This window comes from Triticum dicoccoides, chromosome 3B (assembly GCF_002162155.2).
Source record: "Triticum dicoccoides isolate Atlit2015 ecotype Zavitan chromosome 3B, WEW_v2.0, whole genome shotgun sequence".
Taxonomy (NCBI): domain Eukaryota; kingdom Viridiplantae; phylum Streptophyta; class Magnoliopsida; order Poales; family Poaceae; genus Triticum; species Triticum dicoccoides.
The window spans coordinates 623,661,650-623,687,845 of NC_041385.1; the positions used below are offsets into that span (position 1 = coordinate 623,661,650).

Genomic DNA, 26,196 nt, shown 5'->3' on the forward strand with positions numbered 1-26,196 from the left:
CAGCAGCAGTCATCAAGGAGGGCACAAGGGGCGGAAATAGTGGTGCTGATAAACTGTACAAGAAAGTAGAGCAACTCGCTCGTGTCGGTGGAAATCGAGGGTGGTAGCATAAAAGAAAATAGACTCATCAGTGTATACGTACCAAGAAATAATGGCAAGATGAAATAGAGAGGTCGAGGCAGTGATAGCCTTTGTGCGAGTTGTGCGAGGAAGGATAACCAAGGAAGACACAGGCTGTGGATCGATGCGAGAGCGTGTTGGTTGGCACTGGCAGATAGGTTGGGGTACCAGTACCACAGGCAGCCGAAAGCCCAAAAACCCGAAGGTCGGAGTATGTTAGAGGATGTCCACATAGACGCTGGTAAAGAATAGCAAAGCGGATGCAACTATTCCATCATGCTATAGAGAGTACATGTGTGTGACATACAAGGCAGCTACGATAACAAATCACGTGAGATTAGGGATTACAATCGTGCAGTTAGGAAATAGGCAAACGCTACAGAATATCTAGTGAACAATTTCAGCTATATATTGATCTCAATTCTGAAGATCCTTCATATTGTAGCCAGTTCGCATCATTACGGAGATTTTGAGATCTGAGCTCTCAACATCAGTCGAGCAAAGTGGAGCTCAGTTGACTGGCCGTCATGTGATGGGTGTTCTACACTAACCAAATTACACACATGGGCTTACTTCGGGGCCTCACAATTTGGACATTTGTGATGAAACGTTAGGTTTCAGTATGGTCAACGGCCAGAGTGTGTACCACAACCATCAGTTACGGTAAATAAATCTAACAAAATATCTCGGATTTGACCTCTGAAATTATCACGGAAGCAAGAGTATGTGTGGAATTACTTGTAGGAGCAGGATGCGCAGAACTTAAGCTCGACGGTGGTGCCGGAGCCAGGTCCATCCACCTGCGCCTCCTACGAAAAGGCACATGAGATCGTCCCGCTTCAGTCAGATCGGGAACCGAACTGGCACTGGATCCAGGAGAAGACTAGACTTACCGCCACCTGCGCGGAATCGGCGGCGTCGGGGGAGGAGTCGCCAGGCTGGAAGGCGCCGGAGGCCGGCTGGGGGTGGCGGTGGGGCTTGGGGGCCGCCGGCGGCTGCGGCGCGAAGAGCGTGACGACGTCGGAGCAGAAGAGGAGGATGGGGAGGCCCAGGAGCAGGAGCTGCACGCGGTCCATGGCGGCTGCGCTCGCTGCGTCGCTCTGCTCCGTCCTCCGCGGGGAAGAAGGAAGGACTCGACGACGACCGCCGCAGGAGGCTATGACCTAACAACGTGTTTGGTAGTCTTAGGGAAGGGGAGGGGGAATTAGTGGTGGGAGTTGGCTGTGGGGTTTAGACATGGGAAATAGATTTCTAGTCTCACTCCCTTGGTTGGTGATTGAAGGGACTTTTTCGTGGGAATTTGACAGAAAAACTAACTAAAAAATGGGCCCACCGGTTAAACTCCATTCCTACACATGCGGAACGCGAGCAATGACCATGCCAACAGGTTTTTTTCTCTCATTTCCCATTCCCTCCCTCAATTACCAGCCCCCCACCAGGTAAGAAATAAGGGGGAGTTTGACTCGTAACTCCCTTTCCTCTTCCCTCATTAATTCCCATGTCCTCCAATCAAACAAGGGACTTTAAGTGCTGCACCCACCTACTTCCCATTCCCTAATGCCAATTACCCCGAAACAAACAGGCTGTAAAGACAATAGTCAGAATGCCACTATAAGAAACCAAACTTGCCAAAATACCACTATGAAAAACCAACTTGCCAATATAGCACTGCACACTCTGTTTTTCTTGTCAAAATAACACTTCCGTTAGTTGTCAAACTTTTTCTGTTAGTCAAACCGGAGGCAACTTGTCAGTTTTTTGGCTATTCCAAAATTACCCCTGGGCTCAACCCTATCCTCTCCTCCCCCTCTTCTCCCGCACGCACACACCAGGAGCATGGCGGCGCGAGGAACCAGCCGGCGCCGGCGCCGCCCTGCAGCTCCTCCCTCCCTCTGATCGACCCTCTCCGCCACCCATCCCCAGCTCCCTCCGTGCGCCGCCCTCCTCCTCCTCCTCCCTGGGTTCGTGGCTGGGTAGCCCAACGCCCTCACTCCCGCTCGTCGGCGCCTGGCTGGTCGCCCGACGCATCGGCTCCGGCGCCAGCCAGCCCAACGGCGCAGCTCCGGTCAGAGGGATCCGCCCCAGCTCGTCCCGGATCAGTTCGGCGGCCTCCTCTGCTCCATTGCAACCTGACCCAGCTCGTCCATCTGCTCGAGTTCTTCCCGGATCAGCCCGACGGCGGCGCTCCATTGCTTGGCACCGACCGGACCAGCTCGCGGCCTCCCCTGCAACCTCGCCTTCGAGTGGCTCCTCTGCCTCCAACCCTCCAGTACATCTCCAGCGGCAAAAGGTACAAAATTTCCCCCTGTTTTCATAGTTCTTTTCATTGTAAGTGCAGCAAATTTAGAAATTTGTTGTGTTTGTGTGTTTCAGAGTTGATTCAATGGGCGATTTCAAAGTAGAAATAGATGTTCGGTCCTATTTGATGATTGTAGACGGCAAAAGAGTTTACAGAAGGGGCAAAACATGGGATTTCATGGTCGGTCGGGACTTGTCTGTGGCGCGGATAAAGGAGGTTGTGGAGGAGAAGTTCAAGTGGTCTCCTGATCAGAGAATGACCATTTGGTATGGAACAGGATATAACACCATCCCATTGATCTCTGAATCAGAGATAGCTGAATTGTTTGATAGGTGTTCTAACACAAAAATAGTGAGGTTTGGTGTGACCATTGAGAACAAACAGCAACACAAGGAACAAGATCCTGTCATGGCCGAGGATATGGATGATCAACCTATTCATGCTCCATTCTTTGCTTGGTCGAAGCAAGCCTATAAAGGCGAGTATGAGGATGATGAGCCTGTAGGATGCGGTGAGGAGAACACCTATTTGCATGAGAATGCAGAGTCAAAGGGGAATGCAGAGTCAAAGGAGAAAAATGTCGAGCCAAAGGCTGCAAGAGTACCATTGGGAACACTAGATGTTGACAACTCTTATGATCCACATCGTGTGCGAGGGGATGATGAGACATTACTCGCAAACAATGTGGCTCCTACTTATCTCCACGATAAAAAGAATCCTCGAATTGAAGTAGGAGCCACATTTCCTAACTCCAAAGCATTTAGAGTTGCATTGAGACAACTAGCAATTAGAGAAGATTGGTCTTTTGACACGCAGTATAGTGACACTAAAAGATTCAGGGCTAGTTGCACCGATGAGGATTGTCCATGGAGGATACATGCCTCCAAGTTACCGAACACTAACACTTTCATGGTATGATTAGTAGCATTGTTTGCTTCTTTCTTTGGCACATGTTATTGTTTATTTCTTTTCTTTATATTGTTATTTATTTGACACTTGAGTTTCTTGATGTCATTGCAGGTAAAGAAACTTCCCTTTGAACATATTTGTGGGAGCAAAAACTGCAGCAAAGGAATGGCAAATAGAGATTGGCTCGCTGATAAAGGGGAGGCTGCACTTGAGGAGAATGCCACGGTGAGTGCAAAACAGCTAAAAGAACGCTTGCAAAGGGAGTATGATATTAAGCTTCAATACACCGATGTTTGGAAAGGGAGAGCTCGTGCAAAAGGATCAATTAGAAGGTACATATGAAGAGAATTTTCAGTTGTTGTGGAACTTTAGAGCTGAATTGTTGGCAGCCAATCCTGGAAGTATATTTGAGATAGACGTAAAAACAACTACCAATAATAAGGGTGAAATTGTGCATGTTTTCAATAGGTTGTTCATTGCCTTCAAGCCATGCATTGATGGGTTTTTGGCAGGGTGTAGACCATATTTGGGGGTTGACGCAACTTTTCTTTGTGGGAAATACACTGGCCAATTGGCAGCCGCAATTGGTGTAGATGGGCATAGTTGGATGTTTCCGGTAGCATTTGGAATATTTGAGAAAGAGAATACAGAAAATTGGGTATGGTTCATGGAGCAATTGAAATTGGCTATTGGAGAACCACAAGGGCTTGCAATCCATACCGATGCATGCAAGGGGTTGGAGAATGCCATTTCCAAGGTATACCCAAATTGTGAACATAGAGAATGCATGATGCATCTAATGCTCAACTTCAAGGAAAAGTTCAAAGGTGACATACTAGATAATATGTGGCCTGCAGCTTGGACATATGAAGTAGAGAAGCATGATTCACTAATGGCAGAAATACAAGCACAAAGCGTCGAAGCAATAGCCTATTTGAACATGCATCACAACCGTGTGTGGACAAGAAGCAAATTTTCAGCAATGATAAAAGTTGAGTATGTTAGCAATAATTTGGCAGGGGTTTTCAACAATTGGATTAAGGATGTGAAGCAACTTGCACTTGTTGAGCTTTTGGACAACCTTAGAGAAATGATAATTATATTGTTCGAGAAAAGGAGAGCCGTTGGTGAAGCGCTGCTAGGTTACATACTACCTAGTGTGATAAAGGAGTTGAATCTGAAAAGTAAGGGGCTGCATTATTTGGAAGCAAGAGCTTCGCCAAATATAGCTGAGATTTCAGGAAATGGATGGAGGCACATCGTTAACTTGAAGAAAAACGAGTGCTCTTGTAGAAGATGGCAGATTTGTCGTAAACCTTGCACACATGCTCTTTGGTTCATCTTCTCCAAAAAAGCCAAGCTAGAGGATTATGTTGCAGAGTGCTTCTCAGTGGCAAGGTTCCAAGCGGCATATGCTGGAGTTCTCATGCCAATTAGGGGCAGATCCCAATGGCCCAAGGTAAATCCCGGATTTGATATGATCCCTCCCAAACTTACCAAGAGTGCTGGACGTCCAAGAACTAGGATGATAAAGAATTACACCGAAGGTGGAACCGGTAGAAGACACAAATGCAAAAGATGTGGAGCAATAGGCCATCTCCGAAAGACATGCAAGGAGCCTGAGATGGAAAGTGACGCGGATCAAGATGCTACTCCTCCTCCGCGGTATTTATTTCATAAGTCTCATCTCTTTCACTTGTATTTATTTCATGATGCTACTCCTCTTCCATGGTATTTCTTTCATGATACTACTTCTTCTCACATTGTTGCCAAATGTCCTGCATATTAATTACTAACAATATTGTTTTGAATGTAGGAAAAAGTCAAAGGTTGAAGCAAGCATTGCGGCTACTTCTCCTAAGACACCAACTAAGCACAGTACTCAACTTGATACTCCTACGAGTCCGATGACAAGGCAGAGGGCAACAGCTATTGCAATTGCTTGTACACCTCCTAGTGGATCTACAAGGAGTAAAATTGCTGCTCCTAGCCCTCTACGACGAGTTTAGTGCATTTGGTTGGGAGAATCATCATCTTTTGCTTATGGTTGTGAGAACCATGATCTTTTGTTTGAAGAAATAGTGGTCTGAACCATTATGTGTTGATGCTAGCTTCTTTTGAACCATTATGTATCGTTGTTGATGTTATCTTATTTCGAACCATTATGTATCATTGTTAATTTGTTGCTATATTGATGTTCAATGATGCAAACTGAGATTATGCTGAATTGGTGATGTTTTCATGTCAAAATGCTGCTGAAATGCTGCTGAAATGCTGTCAAAATGCTGCTGAAATGTTGTTATATTGATGTTCAATGGTGTAAATTTAGATTATGTTGAATTTGTAATGTTGTACTATAGCTGCTCTTTTTGTTGTTGAAATGTATGCTTTGGGCTGTGAAGAGGTAAGGGTATAGAAGTCTTTTTTGGATGGTGTTAGTCTCCGTTAGTCACTAGTGGTATTTTGGCTAGAAAAAACTGAAAGTAGTGGTATATTGGCAAGTTGATTTTTCATAGTGGTATTTTGGCGAGTTCGGTTTCTCATAGTGGCATTCTGGCTATTGTCTCTATGACCTATGAATTTTGTGTGGCTCGCCGGGGCGGGCTTCCCTTGGGCCTGAACTGGCAGGCCGTCAATGTCCATGGCTCATATCCTAGGCGGCCCGAAAAACGAGCTACTCATTTAATATCCTAAAAAAAGCTACTCATTTATTTTTCAAGAAGCCCTAAAAAATATTATTTTTTGAGAAACTTCGCATCTATTCATTTACAATCATGATAATACAATAAACACCAAAAATAATAAATTCGTATTCAGATATGTAGACCATATAAAGACAACTACAAGCATTGAATCGGGCCGAAGGTACGCCATCATCATTGCCCCTCCCTCGTTGGAGTCCGGCAAAAGTTGTTATGGTAGACGGTCGATAAGTCGTCATGCTAAGCACCAGAACGAGCGCACTAGAACAACAATTGCCGTCATTGAAGAAAAGCTTAGATTGAAAGGATCCAGCATGAAGACTATCCTAAACACACCATTAGAACGGGGGCTATGGGGATTTAGGGAGTCGCCGTCGTCTCACCTTTCTAAGCAGGACACAAAATCTAATAAAACTATTTTTTTTAACAAAGCCCACGAAGGCAATCATCACTTCCGCGTTGTTGCTTTTTTTTATCGGCAAAGATTCCCATCGTGGCAATGATCGCGGTAAGGTTGAAAATGAAATTGAAAACAAGTACCCTCAAAAGAAAATGAAAACAAGACTGATGTAGGGGCGGAGCACAGATCTCGAGAATCCAAACAGTGACAAGGCGGCCCGGGTGCAGGACCTGTGCAGCAGCATGACGCCACTCGCTCGCTCTGCTCCTCCACATGATTCAGCTGCAACAGTGTAGTGCTGCTGCGCGATCGATCTACTCGTCCGGGCAGTGGCAGCGTCAGCGTGATGGAGAAAAATGGTGGCCTCTTGCTGCAGGGAAGGTCTAATCATTCGAGTCCGTCCGTCGTCTTAAATGGCGCCGGCCCGCCACGGTTGATGTGCGGCGGCCTGTGGGCCGCGCCGGGCCGCGCCCGAATTCATCAATCCGGCTGCAGCAATGATGGCGCGATAGCTCGCGTGTGAATGCAAGGTTGACTATATAAAACCATCAAGAATTGTCCGATCTCCCTGGCAGGAACAGTCGACCGCCTTTATGACGCACATGACCGGGTCGTGAAGCACACCGGACCCATCGTTCTTGGAGGAGAGAATGGCGCCCGTGCACGTGACCAATTCGCCATGCCGACCGACCGGGCAGGTCACGCGCCTGCGCCTGCGCCGTACGCCCAAATGGCCAATCCGCCGGCTCAAAACAAATCCCTACCACGCTCCAGTGTCTCACTTAATAACAAGGGGAAAACAGGAGCAGCAGAGCAGGGGGCTACGATGATGGCATCCCAAGAAAAATGAAGCACGAAAGTGGAGCCCCGGCCAGCGGAGCGTTGATTCTTTTGAGCGGATGGTAGGTACAGTTCGGAGAAGACTTTGCCGCTGCTCTCGGCAAAGATCCGCGATTCCATGGCTAGCAAGGTCGGTGGTTAGTTGGCTGTCACCTGCCGCGATTCGGTGCGCCGGGGCCCCTGTGCGCAGCAGTAGATTTTGGCCGCTTCTCAGATTGCAGGCAGGCGCGACCGCCGAGCCCTCTCGCGTTCATACCACTGCCCGGAACGGGGGTGGCATGGCATGCAGGATCTCCTGCTCTCTCGTGTTCCTCTACCCGCTGTGCTGGCGACGATCAATTCTATCGACGGCGATTTCTCACGGCAGCTTTTCAGAATTCACCTGTGCCGCGAGCAATCGGGCCCCGGCCACGCTGCTTTTAACGGTTCTTCCCCGGGACGTCTCGCGGCTCACAGGTCGCATTCCATGGTGGAGCACCGTGCCTCCATCGATGATCATCGAGCGGTCGCTGTCGCTTTCTCTGTTGCCGTCGGTCGTCGGATATGCACTGATCAATGGGAGGACTGCAGCTGTTGCTTTGTCCCCCGTGCTGCCCTGTGCGGTTTGGCGCTTCAGCTCTATCCGTTCCAACCAAAACATGGGCCTATCTCGTTTTGAGAATTGTGTTTTTCTGAGAATTCCTACCTGAATTTTGGCAGGGGACGTTGGGATTTATGAGGAGAGGTTTCTAGTGGTGGTTGCAACCGCCAGCGGCTGCGTTGCGATGTGCAGTGCAGTGCACGCATCATTATAGGGCAGTGCTACGCGCCGGCGCACCGGCCCAACTTTCGGTCGGTCGCCTAGCAGCCACATGATTTAGTACGCACCAGCCGCATGATTAGGCCTCTCGATTAAAAAAATCCACACAGCGCAACTTGGTAAAAAAATGACGGATCCGCTCCACCGCCCACCTCGCTCACAGTCCCCGCTCCTCCCCGCCTACTCCGGTCTCCCCTGCGTACTTCTATTGCATCTCCGGTCAACTCGTCAGTGGCAGCCGAACGATCCCGCTGTGGCTTGGTTGTAGCAAAAGACATGCATGGTTCCAGCAAAAAAAGGCATGTTTCCAGCAAAATTTAAAAATATGGTTCCGCATTACACAAAATTGCGCCGAGTCAAAGCAAACCAAAAGAAATCATGGTTCCAGCAAAATAGATGTATGATTCCAGCAGAAAAATAATCTAGTTGCAGCAAAACTGAAGAACAGTTGTAGCAGGAAAATACACTGGTTCCAGCAAAAATCCAAGACGATAGTAACAAAAATAATGAATGTTTGTTCCAACAAAAATCAAAACGGTGATAACAAAAGGAAATAATGCTTGCAACAAAAAAAGAAAATGGTTCCAGCAAAAGTACTTGCCGCTTCGAGCAAAAATATGAATCGTCGTCACTGGGCCGTAGCAAAAAAAAAAAGAGATGCTTCCAGCAAAAAAAATTGCTGGTTCCAGCAAGGATGGATCACCGTCGTGGCCGTCGCAGCACTGTTGTCGCCGGTTCCAGCATTTGTTTTGCTGGTTGCAACTCCACCGGCTTATGGCTGTAGCTCCGCCGAACTACGGTTTCAGCTCCGCCGCGCCAGGTGTGGTCACCGCCGGAAGTTGCAGCTTCCAGCATCTCCCGCCGATGGTTCCAACATCTGCGCACCGTGGATCCAGCATCTGCACTCCACGGTTGCAGCACCCCCATCCCCCGCGTGGCCGCCGTGGAAGCTCGCGCGCGACTCGGTCGCCGCAACTGCCAGCTCGCGGCCCTTGTGAGATGCATCTGCGAATGGCCCCCGGCGTCAACAGTAGAGAAGGAGGGGGAGGAAGGAAAAATACTCGTTCGAAAGAGAGAAAGAGTAGTAGAGGGGAGTCGCCGGTGGTGGAGCTCGTCGGAGCTAGGATGTGGCGGCGCAAGGGAGGAAGCAAGGCAGGACGACGAGCACTCTAGGGGGAAGAAAAGAAACAAGATGAAGAAAGAGATAAAGGCGTACCTGAACTGTGTGGATGAGCGGTGCTGGGATAAGAACGTGCTGGTGCGCGTGGGACCCCACAAACACGTGGTGCGTGTGAGAATCAGGGTGCATGTGGGCGAGAGTGCGAGCGCGACCGGCGGAACGTTCGGCCGGCCCGCCGATTTGAAACGTTTTCCTTATATATACTGGCCAATACTCCGTATTAATACCACACGTGCACACGACTGTCACAGTATCTAGCAGCCTCTGTCACGTTATTACGGCAGCTCCAACAGTTTTCCTAAAAAACTTCTCATAAAACATGTTTTACGGGATGACTATGATTTTTAAGAAAAATTGTCTCGGAGCAACTTTTCTCAGTTCCCACGGCCCATAATTGATTGTAAATTAAAAAAATTAGGTCCATAATCTAATTACTTTATTGCTGGGGCCCACCTGCCGGTGGCCCATCGGGGACGACGACGCAGGCGCCTGGTACAGAGGCTCGCCGGCGATGATATGTGCTTGCCTCCGGCTGTTGTAGATATGCCCTAGAGGCAATCATGTATGATGATATTTTTTCTTATGTTTATTAATAAAGATAGTCCTTGGACATTATCCATGATGTATATCAGCAAGTACGTGACTTGCTTGTGGGACTATGCATTCTATGATTACTGTCCTAAAAGGTCCCTAGTCGAAAGGTCTGTGTGGACGCGCAGCCAACTAGACTAGCATATGACACGGTGGATGGCTTGGTCTCACTAGCCATGGAGCATTGGATGCTAACGGGATAATATGAACTCGGAAGGACTCACACCTTATCTCGACTCGGATCTGACGTAGTGTGAGTCGGATAGAACCAACTATGATACGCAGCGGTATGTCATATGTGAGTCTCTAGTACAACATACATTCTATGTCCTAAGACCTGAGCTGGCGCATGTACTTGGGATGGTGACAGACCTACTTTGGGCCAACCAAACGCTACTTCGTGACTGGGTAGTTACAAAGGTAGGTTTCAGACTTGTCTAGACCCATGTTGCATGACATGGTCGAGCAAGATGGGATTTACCCCTCCGATCAGGAGAGATATACTCTGGGCCCCTCGTGTGATCCGACCAGGATAAGCATTGCCATGCAACAAGGATTATGAGATAATCCGGTTTGTGGTCGGGATCACTAGAACGAGAAAGAGGTCGGGCTAGCACAAGGATGGCAGACTCGCCTTGAGCCCGACAACATATATCGTGAGCCAAAAGGAATGGAAGTGTGATGTACAGGTTCGCCAACCGGCTTCATTGTCTGCTTGGTGACCAGCACGCCTTGCTAGAGGCCGCTACAAGTCGAGCAGGTCGGAGGTGATCCGACCTGCGGCCAAGCCGACTTGAACCTAAGGGGTCGTGCACTTAAGGGAAGGAACCTGTGAGGCTTGATCGGACTCCACGAGTCAGATATCATCCTACTCGGACTCGGATCCTGGCCGAACAGATTTTGGGCTTTAGGATCCGTGCGAGGCCCAAGTGTTGAGCCCGCGACAGACGCCTATATAAAGTGGAGGTGCGGCACACTCATTTCATTGATCGCTTCGGCACTGTCACTAGAGTTTGTATGTGTTGCGAATAGACACCTCCACTCGTCGTCGGTTGTGTGATCGGTCCTAGCAGTCCGCCGCACGATGTTCCTCCTGCATGCGCGGATACCGTTGGAGGCGGTGCACTTGCGCCGCTCCGGCAAACCCGTATAGGGATCCGACGACCGGCTATTCGAGACAGATCGGACGAGGAGGAGACGAACCACGCGGACGCGCTGCCCTAACTCTTCTTCCGCTGCACGACACTGCGCGTCTAGTGGTAACCATCTATTATCCATCTCCCGTAGCATGTTCTTGGTTGTTCTGCGCGTAGGAAATTCTAATTTGCAGTCGACGCGTTCTACCGTAGACCCCAATAGTGGTATCAAAGCCTCTGCTATAGGATTGGGATTCAGATCCTACGCATATTAGATATGTGGAGGCAACAGTTGAGATCTGTTGTCTTTGATGAGATCGGCTATGTGCACGGTTGATGAGATCAATTGCACATGGGGATTGAAGAGGCTATGTTTTCTGATGATCGGAGTCGATGAGGTTGTGACACAACCTACCCCTACCGGTCAGTATCCACCATCGGGGTTAACAGTGAAACGTAAACCCGAATCGGACTCGCGATGATCGATAAGCTCGGTCAGGTCGGAAAATTCTGTGTGATCGGAGTTCAGATGTGATCTGTGATTTTTGAAAATGCCAGGCACTGCCCGCACCCGCGAGGGGCGCTGCCCCTTCGAACACCGCCAACTAACCGGCTAGCGGGACCGCCGTGTGCGTAACCCCTTGTATTTCGTACACGATCACTCAATCCGATAGAATGCGATTCTATGCATAACTTTTTTTTGCAGGGTTTGATGTGAATAGTATGACCCATGTGTATGTGATGCATGTGTGTAAATTATACATGGCCTGCGTGTCATATTTTGTTAGCCGGCAGGAGCCAAAGTGATGTCATTATAATGTATCACGACCTGCGCATCGACTTGAGACTCTATGTAAAATTCATTGCTAGTTGTAGTAGTTCGATAATAGAGATCGGGTTGGTGGCTTGGCGTCCCGGCGTGACAAACAAGTTGGAGTTCCTAGATGGTCATCGGAGTCGGAGCCGACCTGAAAGAACGTCCATGAAGGAGCCATACCATTTCACAATATGTGTTTAATTGTGATTGTTATGCTTCTTGTTTTCTATGCATGTTAGAGTGGTAGAATGATCCCTCGTTAATATCAAGTAACTCGCCATTCCCGATGTTGCACCTTCGCACATCAAGTACGTCTAGTGATGGGCTCATAAAATTGGGGTACTACTAGGTGTCCTTGAACTGAAGGGTTCGTGTCGGACACGGACATGCACTGCATCAGGTTAACTTGACAAGGCTATCAAAACGGTTTTGGACCTTGTGGCAAAGAAGGTTGGGGACGGGGTATGAGATACCTTCCCTACCGACAGGAGTCGTATAGAGATGCGATTAGCAAGGAGTTGCTTACCGGATAGGCATGTTGTCTAGCAGTGATGTTAAAGCTCACTTGTCGCATGTGCTAGTCAGATCCTGAATCACTGAGAGTTTGCGGAGGGATGCTGAGTTCAGTGGGAGTATTTCTATTCAAGGCTATAATTACTCTACATAAACACATTGCTTAGTGATTGCATATTTTTTGTTATAGATCAATGGCACCACCTGCTCAACCCAACTTTGCATTGAAATCAATTATGGAAAAGGATAAACTGAATGGAACAAACTTTACCATCTGGTATAGAAATTTGAAAATTGCTCTCAAGCATGATAAAAAGGAACATGTTCTAGAGGATCCACTTCCAGAGGAACCTGCCGATAATGCTAATGCCACAACCAAGAATGCCTACCAAAAACTCGTTGGTGAATCAAATGAGATCAGCTGCCTCATGTTGGCTTGTATGGAGCCCGATTTGCAACAACATTTCGAAGATGTTGGGGCTTTTGATATGATCGAGAGTCTCAAGAGCATGTCTTAGGTGCAGGCTAGGACCGAAAGGTTCAACGTCTGGCGATCCTTGATGGATTGTAAGCTGAAGGAAGGTCATCCACTGAGCTCGCATGTGACCAAGATGATCGGATATGTGCAAGCTTTGGATCGGTTGGGCTTCCCGCTCTTGGATGAGCTGGCTACTGATGCAGTTCTAGATTCTCTTCCACCTAGCTATGGGACGTTCATCTCGAACTATCATATGCATGGCATGGATAAGAAGCTCACTGAATTGCATGGGATGCTCAAAGTGGCAGAGCGGGATATTAAGAAAGGCACGCATCAAGTGTTGATGGTGCAAAAATCGGCCAAGTTCAAGAAGAGTTGGTCCAAGAAAAAGGCTAAGGCAAAGGGGACGGAGACGGTAACCTCCGCCGCTGCGCCGAAGTCTGGACCAGACTCGAAGACCATTTGCTATCACTGAAAGGAGACTGGTCACTAGAAGAGGACCTATAGCAAGTGGCTTGCACAACATGGCAAGAAGGCCGGAAATGCTTCTTCAGGCAAAGGTACACTTGTTGCATATGTTAAAGACATTTACCTTGCTGGCATACCTAGTAGCTCTTGGGTATTTGATACCGGATCGGTTGTTCACATTTGCAACTCGATGCAGGGGCTGGTAAGAACTAGGCGTGTGGCACAAGGGGAGATTGACATCAGGGTCGACAACAAAGCAAGAGTTGATGCGTTGGAGGTCGGCACGATGCAGCTCCAGCTTCCTTCTGGATTTATTTTGGAATAGAATAATTGTTATTACATTCCTGCACTTAGTGGGAACATTATTTCTGCCTCATGCTTCATTAGTCAGGGTTACGAATTCAATTTAAAGGACATCGGTTGTTCATTTTATTTGAATGGTATGTTCCACGGCTATGCACCCATTGTTGATGGGCTTTTTATATTGAATCTAGAACATGAACCGGTCTATAACGTGAATGTCAAGAGGCATAAGCCTAATGAGATAAATCCGACATACTTCTGGCATTGCCGGCTTGGATATATTAGTCTAAAACGCATGAAGAAGCTCCATGATGATGGGATCCTAACTTCGTCTAACTTCGAGTCATTCGAGACATGTGAATCATGCTTGCTCGGCAAGATGACTAAGTCTCCTTTCGCAAAGAGTTGCGAGAGGGCATCCGAGCTGTTGGAACTTATACATAGTGATGTGTGTGGTCCAATGAGCACAACTGCCAGAGGTGGCTATCAGTACTTCGTGACTTTTACCGACGACTTGAGTAGATATGGATATATCTATTTGATGAGGCACAAGTCGGAAACTTTTAAAATGTTCAAAGAGTTTTAGAACGAGGTTGAGAATCAGCTCGGCAAGACTATAAAACTTCTACGGTCAGATTGTGGAGGTGAGTACATGAGCCAGGAGTTTGATAATCATCTGAAAAGCCGAGGTATAGTACCGCAGCTCACACCTCCGGGTACGCCACAGAGAAACGACATGTCAGAACGGAGGATAGGATCAGACATGATCCGGTCTATGATGAGCAAATCGGATTTACCCTTGTCATTCTGGGGATACGCTCTAGAAACTGCAGCTTTCACACTTAATAGGGTACCATCAAAATCTGTAGACAAGACACCGCATGTGATGTGGACCGAGAAGAGTCCCAGTTTGTCTTTTCTAAAGATTTGGGGTTGTGAAGCATTTGTCAAGCGACTTATGTCAGACAAGCTTACACCCAAGTCGGATAAATGCAAATTCGTGAGATATCCGAGAGAAACCTTGGGATATAGCTTCTACAACCGTGAAGAGAACAAAGTGTTTGTTGCTCGGAACGGGGTTTTCCTTGAGAAAGAGTTTCTAAGTTGGGAGGCCAGTGGGAGGACGATCCGACTCGAAGAATTTCGGGGACCACTCGGAGACGGCTCGGCTGGTGATGAGATCATACCGGAGTCAGTCAGGGAACCCTTACTGGAAGCGGCATCGGAACCACGGAGGTCGGAAAGATTGCGCAGAGTGCATGATGTATTGTTGCTAGAAAGCAATGATCCGACCACATATGCGGAAGCATGGTCAGCCCAGATTCCGAGGCATGGCTGGAGGCCATGAGATCCCAGTTAAAGTCCATGGATGAGAATCAAGTCTGGGGCTTGGTTTATCCGCCACCTGGCGTAACAACCATTGGTTGGTGTTACGTCTCCGTCGTATCTATAATTTTTTATTGTTTCATGCCAATATTATTCAACTTTCATATACTTTTGGCAACTTTTTATACTATTTTTGGGACTAACATATTGATCCAGTGCGCAGTGCCAGTTCCTTTTTGTTGCATGTTTTATGTTCCGCAGAAACCCAATATCAAATAGAATCCAAACGGGATAAAAATGAACGGAGAATTATTTTGGAATATTTGGGATTTTCTGGAGGAACAATCAACGCGAAACAGTGTCCGAGGTGGCCAGGAGATAGGGGGCGCGTCCACCCCCCTGGGCGCGCCTGGCACTCTCCTGGGCCACCCGTAAGGCGGTTGACGCTCCTCTTTTGCCGCAAGAAAGCTAATTTTATGAGAAAAATCTGGGCGAAAGATTCACCCCAATCGGAGTTACGGATCTCTGGATATAAAAGAAACGGTGAAGGGGTAGAATCAGAGAACGTAGAAACACAAAGAGACAGAGAGATAGATCCAATCTTGGAGGGGCTCTCGCCCCTCCCACGCCATGGGAGCCAAGGACCAGAGGGGAAACCCTTCTCCCATCTAGGGAGAAGGTCAAGGAAGAAGAAGAAGAAGAAGGGGGGCTCTCTCCCCCTTACTTCTGATGGCGCCGGAACACCGCCGGGGGCCATCATCATCACCGCGATCTACACCAACACCTCCATCATCTTCACCAACATCTCCATCACCTTCCCCCATCTATATCCAGCGGTCCACTCTCCCGCATCCCGCTGTACCCTCTACTTGAACATGGTGCTTTATGCTTCATATTATTATCCAATGAATGTGTTGCCAATGTCCGAGTAGATTCTCATTGTCCTATCGGTGATTGATGAATTGCTATGATTGGTTTGAGTTGCGTGTTTTATTATTGGTGTTGTCCTATAGTACTCTCCGTGTCGCGCAAGCGTGAGGAATCCCCGCTGTAGGGTTTGCAATATGCTTATGATTTGCTTATGTGGGTGGCGTGAGTGAATAGAAGCATAGACCCGAGTAAGTAGGTTGTTTGCGTATGGGATAAAGGGGACTTGATACTTTAATGCTATGGTTGGATTTTACCTTAATGATCTTTAGTAGTTGAGGATGCTTACTAGAGTTTCAATCATAAGTGCATATGATCCAAGTAGAGAAAGTATGTTAGCTTATGCCTCTCCCTCAAATAGAATTGCAATAGTGATTAACGGTCTAGTAACATAGTCAATTGCTTAGGGACAATTCCATAACTCCTACCACCACTTTTCCACACTCGCTATATTTACTTTATTGCATCTTTATCTAAACAGCCCCTAGTTTATATTTACGTGCTCTTTATTATCTTGCAAACCTATCCTATCACACCTACAAAGTACTTCTAGATTCATACTTGTTCTAGGTAAAGCGAACACTAAGCGTGCGTAGAGTCGTATCAGTGGTAGATAGGGCTTGAGAGAATATTTGTTCTACCTTTAGCTCCTCGTTGGGTTCGACACTCTTACTTATCGGAAGAGGCTACAACTATCCCGTATACTTGCGAGTTATCAAGACCTTTTTCTGGCGCCGTTGCCGAGGAGTCACAGCGTGGGGTGAATATTCTCGTGTGTGCTTGTTTGCTTTATCACTAAGTAATTTTTATTTGTTGTTATTAATTGTTCTCTATCTTTAGTTATGGATATGGAACACGACATACCAAAAAAATTAGGTGTACTTGCTGCTCATGGAGATGGGGAATCTCCTAAAACCCTCGATGATCGTTATGTGAAAGATATTATGTACTACTTTAATAATCCTGAGAAAACCCCATTCAACTATGTTATGGGAGTAACGTTGGATCAACGTGAATACTTTAGGGATTATCGCTTGACACAAAAAGGGAAACTATTATGGGATCAAATTCAAATGTTGAAGTGGTATGCTAGGCAACTATGCTTGATGCATGATTATACTTGCTGCTCTAGGATGAAGGCTCCACACCTTCCCTTTTCATGCAAATTTAATGATAATAAAACCTTAGCTTCTTATGCTAATGGTATCTATGATTACTATGATGTGGAACAAATCGAAGAATTTGTTGTTTTTATGGATGCTTATGAGATTGAATCTATGTTTAAAGCGTTTGACGATTTTGATGATTCAGTTTATAGACCAGAAAATCTTGCTATACTTAGATATTGCTATGAAAATTATGAATACAATTACAATATTAATGCATTTATTGAGAAAGTCTCCGTTGTCCAAGAAGAGACTAATATTTTGCAGGAAGCTATGGAAGAAGAAATTGATGAAACTGTGAGCTCATTAGATGAAAAAGATGACGAGGAGAGCGAAAAACAAAAGGAGGAAGAGCGGATTGATCACCCGTGCCCACCTTCTAATGAGAGTAATTCTTCAACTCATACATTGTTTAATTCCCCTTCGTGCTTACCGAAGGATGATTGCTATGATGATTGTTATGATCCCGTTGATTCTATTGAAATATCCCTTTTTGATGATGCTTGCTATGCTTGTGGCCAAGATGCCAATATGAATGATGCTTATGGAGATGAACTTGCTATAGTTCCTTATGTTAAACATGAAATTATTGCTATTGCACCCACGCATGATAGTCCTATTATCTTTTTGAATTATCCAAACTACACTATATCGGAGAAGTTTGTGCTTACTAAGGATTATATTGATAGGTTGCCTTTCACCGTTGCACATGATAATTTTGACAGATATAATATGCATGTGCTTGCTGCTCCTACTTGCAATTATTATGAGAGAGGAACTATATCTCCACCTCTCTATGTATCCAATATGATAAAATTGCAAGAAACTGTTTATACTATGCATTGGCCTTTACTTGGTTTGCATGAATTGTTTTTTTATGACATGCCGATGCATAGGAAGAGAGTTAGACTTCATTGTTGCTTGATATATGGTACTTTGTTCTCACTATTAAATTACAAATCATTGTTAATTAAAATTGGTTTTGATATACCTTGGGATCCGGGTGGATTCATTACTTGAGCACTAAATACCTAGCTTAATCGCTTTAAAGAAAGCGATGCGAGGGAGACAACCCGGAAGTTACAGAGTCATTTATTTCTATTGAGTGCTTTTATATAGTTTAAAAACAAAAAATAAATAAAGAGGAAAACCTAAAAACTTTTCAAAAAGGAAAGTGAAAGTGAGAGAGACAAGCATTGTTGAAGTGGGAGCTAGCCTTGAACTTTGTTCATACTCACGGAAAATTTGTGAATCTTGATTACAGAAACTTTTAAACAAAAATAATTATCCCCTTGTACAATTCCATTGTATTATAAAAATAATGTGCCAATGTTTTCCTTTAGGATATTTACAATGCTTGTTGGTTTGTACGGTGCAGGACATAAACTTTGGCTATAGTGCGTGATTTTACATTTTTAACTGAAACGTCAATTGGTTCTGATTCCTTTTGCAATGTCTTGATGTACAAATTATTTATTTTTCCTAATTTTGGTAGAATTTTTGGGGTAACAGAAGTATGGTGAATGTTCAGATTGCTACAGACTATTCTGTTTTTGACAGATTCTGTTTTTGATGCATAGTTTGCTTGTTTTAATGAATCTATCAATTTATATTAGTGGATTAAGCCATGGAAAAGCTATATTACAGTAGACACAATGCAAAAACAAAATATGAATTGGTTTGCTACAGTAATTAGAGTAGTGATTTGCTTTATTATACTAACGGATCTTACCGAGTTTTCGGTTGAAGTTTTGTGTGGATGAAGTGTCTAATCGAGGAGGTCTCGATATGAGGAAAAGGAAGAGAGGCAAGAGCTCAAGCTTGGGGATGCCCGAGGCATGATACGTCTCCAACATATCTATAATTTTTGATTGTTCCATGCTATTGTATTACCTGTTTTGGATGTTTATGGGCTTTATTTTACACAAATATATCATTTTTGGGACTAACCTACTAATCGGAGGCCCAGCCCGTATTGCTATTTTTTTTGCCTATTTCAGTATTTTGAAGAAAAGGAATATCAAACGGAGTCCAAACGGAATGAAACCTTTGGGAGCGTGATTTTTGGAACGAACGTGATCCAGAGGACTTGGAGTGCAAGTCAAGAAGCAGCCGAGGCGGCCACGAGATAGAAGGGCGCGCCCACCCCTCCTGGGCGCGCCCCCCTATCTCGTGGGCCCCTCGAGCGTCCACCGACGTACTTCTTCCTCCTATATAAGCCTACATACCCCAAAAACATCCAGGGAGCCGCCGAAGAAATATTTCCGCCACCGTAACCTTCTGTATCCGCGAGATCCCATCTTGGAGCCGTCGCCGACGTTCTGCCGGAGGGGGAATCCACCATGGAGGGCTTCTACATCAACACCATAGCCCCTCCGATGAGGTGTGACTAGTTTACCACAGACTTTCGGGTCCATAGTTACTAGCTAGATCGCTTCTTCTCTCTTTTTGGATCTCAATACAATGTTCTCCCCTCTCTTGTGGAGATCTATTCGATGTAAACTCTTTTTGCGGCGTGTTTGTCGAGATTCGATGAATTGTGGGTTTATGATCAAGTTTATCTATGAGAAATATTTGAATCTTCTTTGAATTCTTTTATGTATGATTGAGTTATCTTTGCAAGTCTATTCGAATTATCGGTTTGGTTTGGCCTACTAGATTGATCTTTCTTGCCATGGAAGAAGTGCTTAGCTTTGGGTTCAATCTTGCGGTGTCCTTACCCAGTAACAGAAATGGTTGCAAGGCACGTATTGTATTGTTGCCATCGAGGATAAAAATTGGGGTTTATATCATATTGCTTGAGTTTATCCCTCTACATCATGTCATCTTTCTTAATGCGTTACTCTGTTCTTATGAACTTAATACTCTAGATGCATGCTGGATAGCGGTCGATGTGTGGAGTAATAGTAGTAGATGTAGGCAGGAGTCGGTCTACTTGTCACGGACGTGATGCCTATATACATGATCATGCCTAGATAATCTCATAATTATTCATTTTTCTATCAATTGCTCGACAGTAATTTGTTCACCCACCGTAATACTTATGCTATCTTGAGAGAAGCCACTAGTGAATCCTATGGCCCCCGGGTCTATCTTTTATCATATAAGCTTTCAATCTATTTTTATTTGCATCTTTACTTTCTGCATCTATATTATAAAATACCAAAAATATATTTATCTTATCATATTATCTCTATCAGATCTCACTTTCGCAAGTGGCCATGAAGGGATTGACAACCCCTTTATTGCGTTGGTTGCGAGTTCTTTGTTTGTTTGTGTAGGTTCGTGGGACTTGTGAGGAGCCTCCTACTGGATTGATACCCTGGTTCTCAAAAACTGAGGGAAATACTTACGCTACTGTGCTGCATCACCTTTTTCTCTTCAAGGAAAACCAACGCAAGCTCGAGAAGTAGCAAGAAGGATTTCTGGCGCCGTTGCCGGGGAGGTCTTCGCTCAAGTCAAGACATACCAAGTACCCATCACAAACTCATCTCCCTCGCATTTACATTATTTGTTATTTGCCTCTCGTTTTCATCTCCCCCACTTCACCCTTGCCGTTTTATTCGCCCTCTCTTTCCCAATCTCTCCCTCTTTATCGCTTGCCTTTTTTCCGTTTGCTCGTGTGTTAGATCGTTTACCTTGTCGTTATGGCTAGCTCTGTTTTTATCCCCTCGTCTCCCGACTTTGAAGTTCTTCACTTCAAACAAAGACAAGAAGAAAATTTAAAAGATGCTTGGTTCAGGATGCTAGAATCTTATCGTAGTTGCGCTGTAGAAGGAGATTTCAAGATTTTAATTCGCAATTTTTATGTTGGGTTAACCCTACCCCATAGACAACTCCTTGATTTTACTGCAAAAGGGCGTTTTATTGAAGTTGATCCTACTTTCGCTTATGAACTTATAGAAGGGATAGTAGGAGTACTTTCCTTACAAATGGGATCACCCTTCTCTCATGAAGGAACTCAAATTTTAGAGAAACTATGTGAATTGCAAAAATTTGTTGAACCACTTAAGAATATTGGTGGAAATATCAACCGCATGAATAACTTGATTGCACTTTGTAATAAGCGGTTGGATGTCTTAGATCAAAAGATCTCCGAGCATAACCCCATTAAAAAATCAACTGCCAAAGATGGCACTACTTAGATCTATCTTCGCTTTTATGCCTAGCTAGGGGCGTTAAACGATAGCGCTAGTTGGGAGGCAACCCAATTTTCTTTGTGTTTCTTGTTTTTGTTACTGTTTAGTAATAAATTTTGCATCTACTTTCTGTTTAGATGTGTTTTCATGTTTTATTTAGTGTTTGTGCCAAGTAGAACCTATAGGATAATCTATGATGATAGTTGATTTGATTTTGCTAAAAAACAGAAACTTTGCGCTCACGAGAAAAAATTCAATAAATCACAGGAATGAGCTTTTGCATTGATTCTTTTTCTTCTGTTCAATAAATAATTTTTTTAGGACGTACTATTTTGGTAGGATTTTTAAGGTTCCAGAAGTTTGCGTTAGCTACAGATTTATACAGACTGTTCTGTTTTTAACAGATTCTGTTTTGTGTGTGTTGTTTGCTTATTTTGATGCATCTATGGCTAGTATGTAAGGGTATGAACCATAGAGAACTTGGAATACAGTAGGTTTAACACCAAAATAAATAATGAGTTCATTACAGTACCTTATGTGGTGGTTTTGTTTTCTTTCACTAACGGAGCTTATAAGATTTCCTGTTGAGTTTTGTGTTGTGAAGTTTTCAAGTTTTGGGCAAACCTTTGATGAACTATGGAATAAAGAGTGGCAAGAGCCTAAGCTTGGGGATGCTTATGGCACCCCAAGATATTCAATAATAGCCAAAAGCCTAAGTTTGGGGATGCCCCCGGAAGGCATCCCCTCTTTCGTCTTCGTTCATTGGTAACTTTACTTGGAGCTATATTTTTATTCACCACATGATATGTGTTTTGCTTGGAGCGTCGTGTATTATATTAATATTTGCTTTTTAGTTTACCACAATCATCCTTGCTATAAACACTTTTTGGAAGAAGCCTACTTGATTGAAATTTATTAGAATATGCTATGTGCTTCGCTTATATCTTTTGAGCTACATAGTTTTTGCTCTAGTGCTTCACTTATATCTTCTAGAGCACGGCGGTGGATTAATTTTGAAGAATTTTCTAGTCTCTCATGCTTCACTTATATTATTTTGAGAGTATTTTAGAACAGCATGGTATTTGCTATGGTTACAAAGTTGGTCCTAGAATGATGAGCATCCAAGTTGGGTATAATAAAAACTATCATAGAAAGTGCATTCAACACTAGGATCAATTTGGTGCCTGATAATTGTTTTGGGATATAAAGGTAGTAATGTTAGGGTCATGCTAGTGGATAATTATAAAATTGAGAAATACTTTTGTTGAAGTTGGCAAGTCCCGTAGCATGCACGTATGGTAAAAGTTGTGTCACAAATTTATTGCATGAGGTGCTCTTTTGATTGTCTTCCTTATGAGTGGCAGTCGGGGACGAGCGATGGTCTTTTCCTACCAATCTATCCTTCTAGGGGCATGCGTAGTAGTACTTTGCTTCAAGGGCTAAGTAGATTTTTGCAATAAGTATATGAGTTCTTTATGACTAATGTGAGTCCATGGATATACGCACACTCATCCTTCCACTTTGCTAGCCTTTATTTTACCGCGCAACATTCGCTAGTAGCATAAACCTATTATTTACCTTCCTCAAAACAGCCACCATACCTACCTATTATGGCATTTCCATAGCCATTCCGAGATATATTGCCATGCAACTTTCCACCGTTCCGTTTATTATGACACGTTTCATCATTGTCATATTGCTCTTTGCATGATCATGTAGTTGACATCGTATTTGTGGCAAGGCCACCTTCATAATTTTCATATATGTCGCTCTTGATTCATTGCATATCCCGATACACCGCCGGAGGCATTCATATAGAGTCATATCTTGTTATAACTTTGAGTTGTAATTTTTGAGTTGTAAATCAATAAAAGTGTGATGATCTTCATTATTAGAGCATTGTCCCAGTAAGGAAAGGATGATGAAGACTATGATTCCCCCACAAGTCGGGATGAGATTTCAGACTTTATAAAAATAAAAGAGGCCAAAGAAGCCCACCAAAAAGAAAAAAGGAAAAGAAAAAAGGAAAAAAGAAAAAGAAAAAAGAAAAAAGGAAAAAAAATAAAATGAGAGAATAAGAGAGAAGGGACAATTGCTATTATCTCTTTTCCACACTTGTGCTTCAAAGTAGCACCATGATCTTCATGATAGAGAGTCTCCTATGTTGTACCTTTCATATACTAGTGGGAATTTTTCATTGTAGAACTTGGCTTGTATATTCCAATGATGGGCTTCCTCAAAGTGCCATAGGTCTTCGTGAGCAAGTAAGTTGGATGCACACTGATAACCCACAAGTGTAGGGGACCGCAACAGCTTTCGAGGGTGAAGTACAACCCAAATTTATTGATTCGACACAAGGGGAGCCAAAGAATATTCTTGAGTATTAGCAGTTGAGTTGTCAATTCAACCACACCTGGATAACTTAGTATCTGCAGCAAAGTGTTTAGTAGCAAAAGTGATATGATAATAATGGTAACAATAGCAAAGTTAAAGATAAATGTTTTTGGGTTTTTTGTAGTAGTTGTAACAATAGCAATGGAAAAGTAAATAAGCGAAGAACAATACATGAAAAGCTCGTAGGCAATGGATCAGTGATGGATAATTATGCCGGATGCGATTCCTCATGCAATAGTTATAACATATGGTGATATAGAACTAGCTCCAATTCATTAATGTAATGTAGGCATGTATTCCATAAATAGTCATGCGTGCTTATGGAAAAGAACTTGCATGACATCTTTTGTCCTACCCTCCCGTTGCAGCGGAGTCCTTACGAAAACTAAGGGATATTAAGGCCTCCTTTTAATAGAGAACCGGGCCAAAGCATTGACACATGGTGAATACATGAACTCCTCAAACTACGGTCATCACCGGGAAGTATCTCGATTATTGTCACTTCAGGGTTGTCGGATCATAACACATAATAGGTGACTATAGACTTGCAAGATAGGATAAAGAACACACATATATTCATGAAAACATAATAGGTTCAGATCTGAAATCATGGCACTCGGGCCCTAGTGACAAGCATTAAGCATAGCAAAGTCATAGCAACATCAATCTCGGAACATAGTGGATACTAGGGATCAAACCCTAACAAAACTAACTTGACTAGTTGAATGCCCGTGCGTTGCCACGGACACACAAAATACAAACTATGATGTGAAAAGATTACTCGACAAAATGATAGCATGGACTTGGATATTTTAAATGAGTGTTTTTTATAGAATATATTTTGACAAAAAACAATGTCAAAGGTAATTCAAAATCTATGAACATGGACAAACTTGTTTTTAAATGTAGATAATAACTAAATCATCCGTGAAATTAGCACATCCCTTAAAACACCATAGACACAAACAAACATGATGAAACAGTCACCTACATAGTAGATACAAAACAAGTACGTGATAACTACAATTACAAATTAAAACACACAACCATGCGTAATAGGCATAACCAATGTCTACTATCTTACTACATGCGCTGAGCTTTCTTTGTATACATCCTGTAATAGGCATAACCAATGTCTACTATCTTACTACATGCGCCGAGCTTTCTTTGTATACATACTGTGTCGGGGATCCTTTGTAGACAACTCGCTTGCTAGGAAAGCTCACCTCCACTCAATAAATTGGTGAACAAACTTCATATCAATCAACCCACCTATTATTTTCTGGCAAATATCTGCAAAAATATATATTATAAATGTTGCATTTAATAATATTTAAAATTTGTCTACATATGTTAATAACAATAGTAAGTAATTGATTTTTAGTTGATAATAAGTCATAACTACTCACCATCAAGTGCGCGTGCTGCAGTATGATCCGGGTTGAATGCAAGGATGGTGTAATTTGAAGTTTCTAGATTTCCTATTGCCAAGATAAAAAAATATTTAGGTCGACTTAACAATACACTTTCTTAGAATATGCAATACATGTATTGGTATAGATGCTTCAATCATCGTATTTGCAATCCTTACGAAGCATAGTGGCAAGGACAATAGATTTATTGCCTTCAGTTGTTGACCACCTATATAAGTTCTCAATCAAGTTGCCACCCCAAATCCCAAACAACTATAAGTTTGCCCCTACAATTTGGAATTTTTTTAAATGGTAACCATGTCAAGGACTTTTTGAACTAATTTCGATTATTCGGTATAATACATTTAAATTTTGAGACACTGATGTTTAATTACGAGAGTTTGTGTGGTTTGACTTACATCATCATGCAAAAACATATCATCATGCGTAAGGCATCTCATCTCAGCGTTCGTTAATAATGCATCATTGATGTGCACCAACTTCGTTTTTTCATGCAAGGACATGATTGATTTAATAACGGAAATATCGTCCCGTGTGCAAATATAATCGGTCATGGGACAACATGAATCCAAATTAGTTACATATAAAAAAGGCCAATGAAATGATAAGGTTGATAATCACTGTGAAAGTAAATACCTTGTGGTGTAATATTTGTATTTGCTCTTCTTGGTTTGTTATGACACGAATTTGCTATTTCTATCTGCACATCGCTCTTGTTGATAGGTTCTTTTTCATGGTTAACAATATCCATATCTGTTAGTGGCACATTCTGCAAAGTGAAATATATATAGAAATATATGAATTAAATATAGTATTGCCATATTTTTTCCCAGGAATAGTATAATAATTCATATGCAACATGCAAAATAAAAGATTAAAAAGACAGACATGTAAGAAATTTGGTAGCAGTGACAGACTGTCTAAATACCCTGATCCTCACCGCTCCTCACTTTCTCCTCACCACTCTCACTTTCTCCTCACTGCTTAGCCCTTCTCCCTTCAGCTACCACATATCCAGATCCCCAGTGCAGCCGCCGGCACGTCATGGGGCGCATCCGCACGGCGCGCGACGGTGCGAGGCACCAATCCCTGGCCCATCCTCCCACCCCCCCCCGCCTCCGAACCAGGCTGCGCCCTCGCGAGCATCCCACACCCGCTTCCATCACTCCCTGGTGTCCGGCCAGATCCGCCGGGCAGGGCTCTGGCGGACGCGCGCCGCGCAGTCTGGCCGGCGGCATCCACCGCGCAGCGCCCCC

General features: G+C 44.1%; 2 protein-coding genes across 3 annotated transcripts in view; one reads left to right on the plus strand and one right to left on the minus strand.

Moving 5' to 3' along the window:
• The window catches only part of LOC119277478 (selT-like protein), a 4,447-nt gene extending 3,114 nt beyond the window's left edge, over positions 1-1,333 (minus strand). The window contains exons 1-2 of one of the 2 annotated variants that reach the window (XM_037558759.1): positions 1,014-1,333; positions 859-920 (exon numbers count right to left, since the gene is read on the minus strand). In XM_037558759.1, coding sequence (XP_037414656.1) covers positions 859-920; positions 1,014-1,196 — 245 coding nt within the window. In that variant the 5' untranslated portion in view covers positions 1,197-1,333. Of the gene's footprint in view, positions 1-858; positions 930-1,013 lie in introns of both variants that reach the window. The other variant, XM_037558758.1, reaches the window with a different exon arrangement.
• A 158-nt stretch (positions 1,334-1,491) lies between these two features.
• LOC119279724 lies at positions 1,492-5,568 on the plus strand. Its single transcript, XM_037560872.1, has 5 exons — positions 1,492-1,507; positions 1,852-2,410; positions 2,494-3,331; positions 3,440-4,993; positions 5,145-5,568. Exons 1-4 carry the CDS (start codon positions 1,492-1,494, stop codon positions 3,668-3,670), a joined length of 1,644 nt encoding a protein of 547 aa, XP_037416769.1. The 3' UTR covers positions 3,671-4,993; positions 5,145-5,568.
• Positions 5,569-26,196: the final 20,628 nt, after the last annotated feature.

Bases quoted from the DNA above. Each gene is read 5' to 3' on its own strand.
- LOC119279724 (XM_037560872.1), top strand. The intron at 2,411-2,493 runs GTACAAAATTTC...TGTGTGTTTCAG, and splicing joins TACATCTCCAGCGGCAAAAG to AGTTGATTCAATGGGCGATT. The intron at 3,332-3,439 runs GTATGATTAGTA...ATGTCATTGCAG, and splicing joins CGAACACTAACACTTTCATG to GTAAAGAAACTTCCCTTTGA.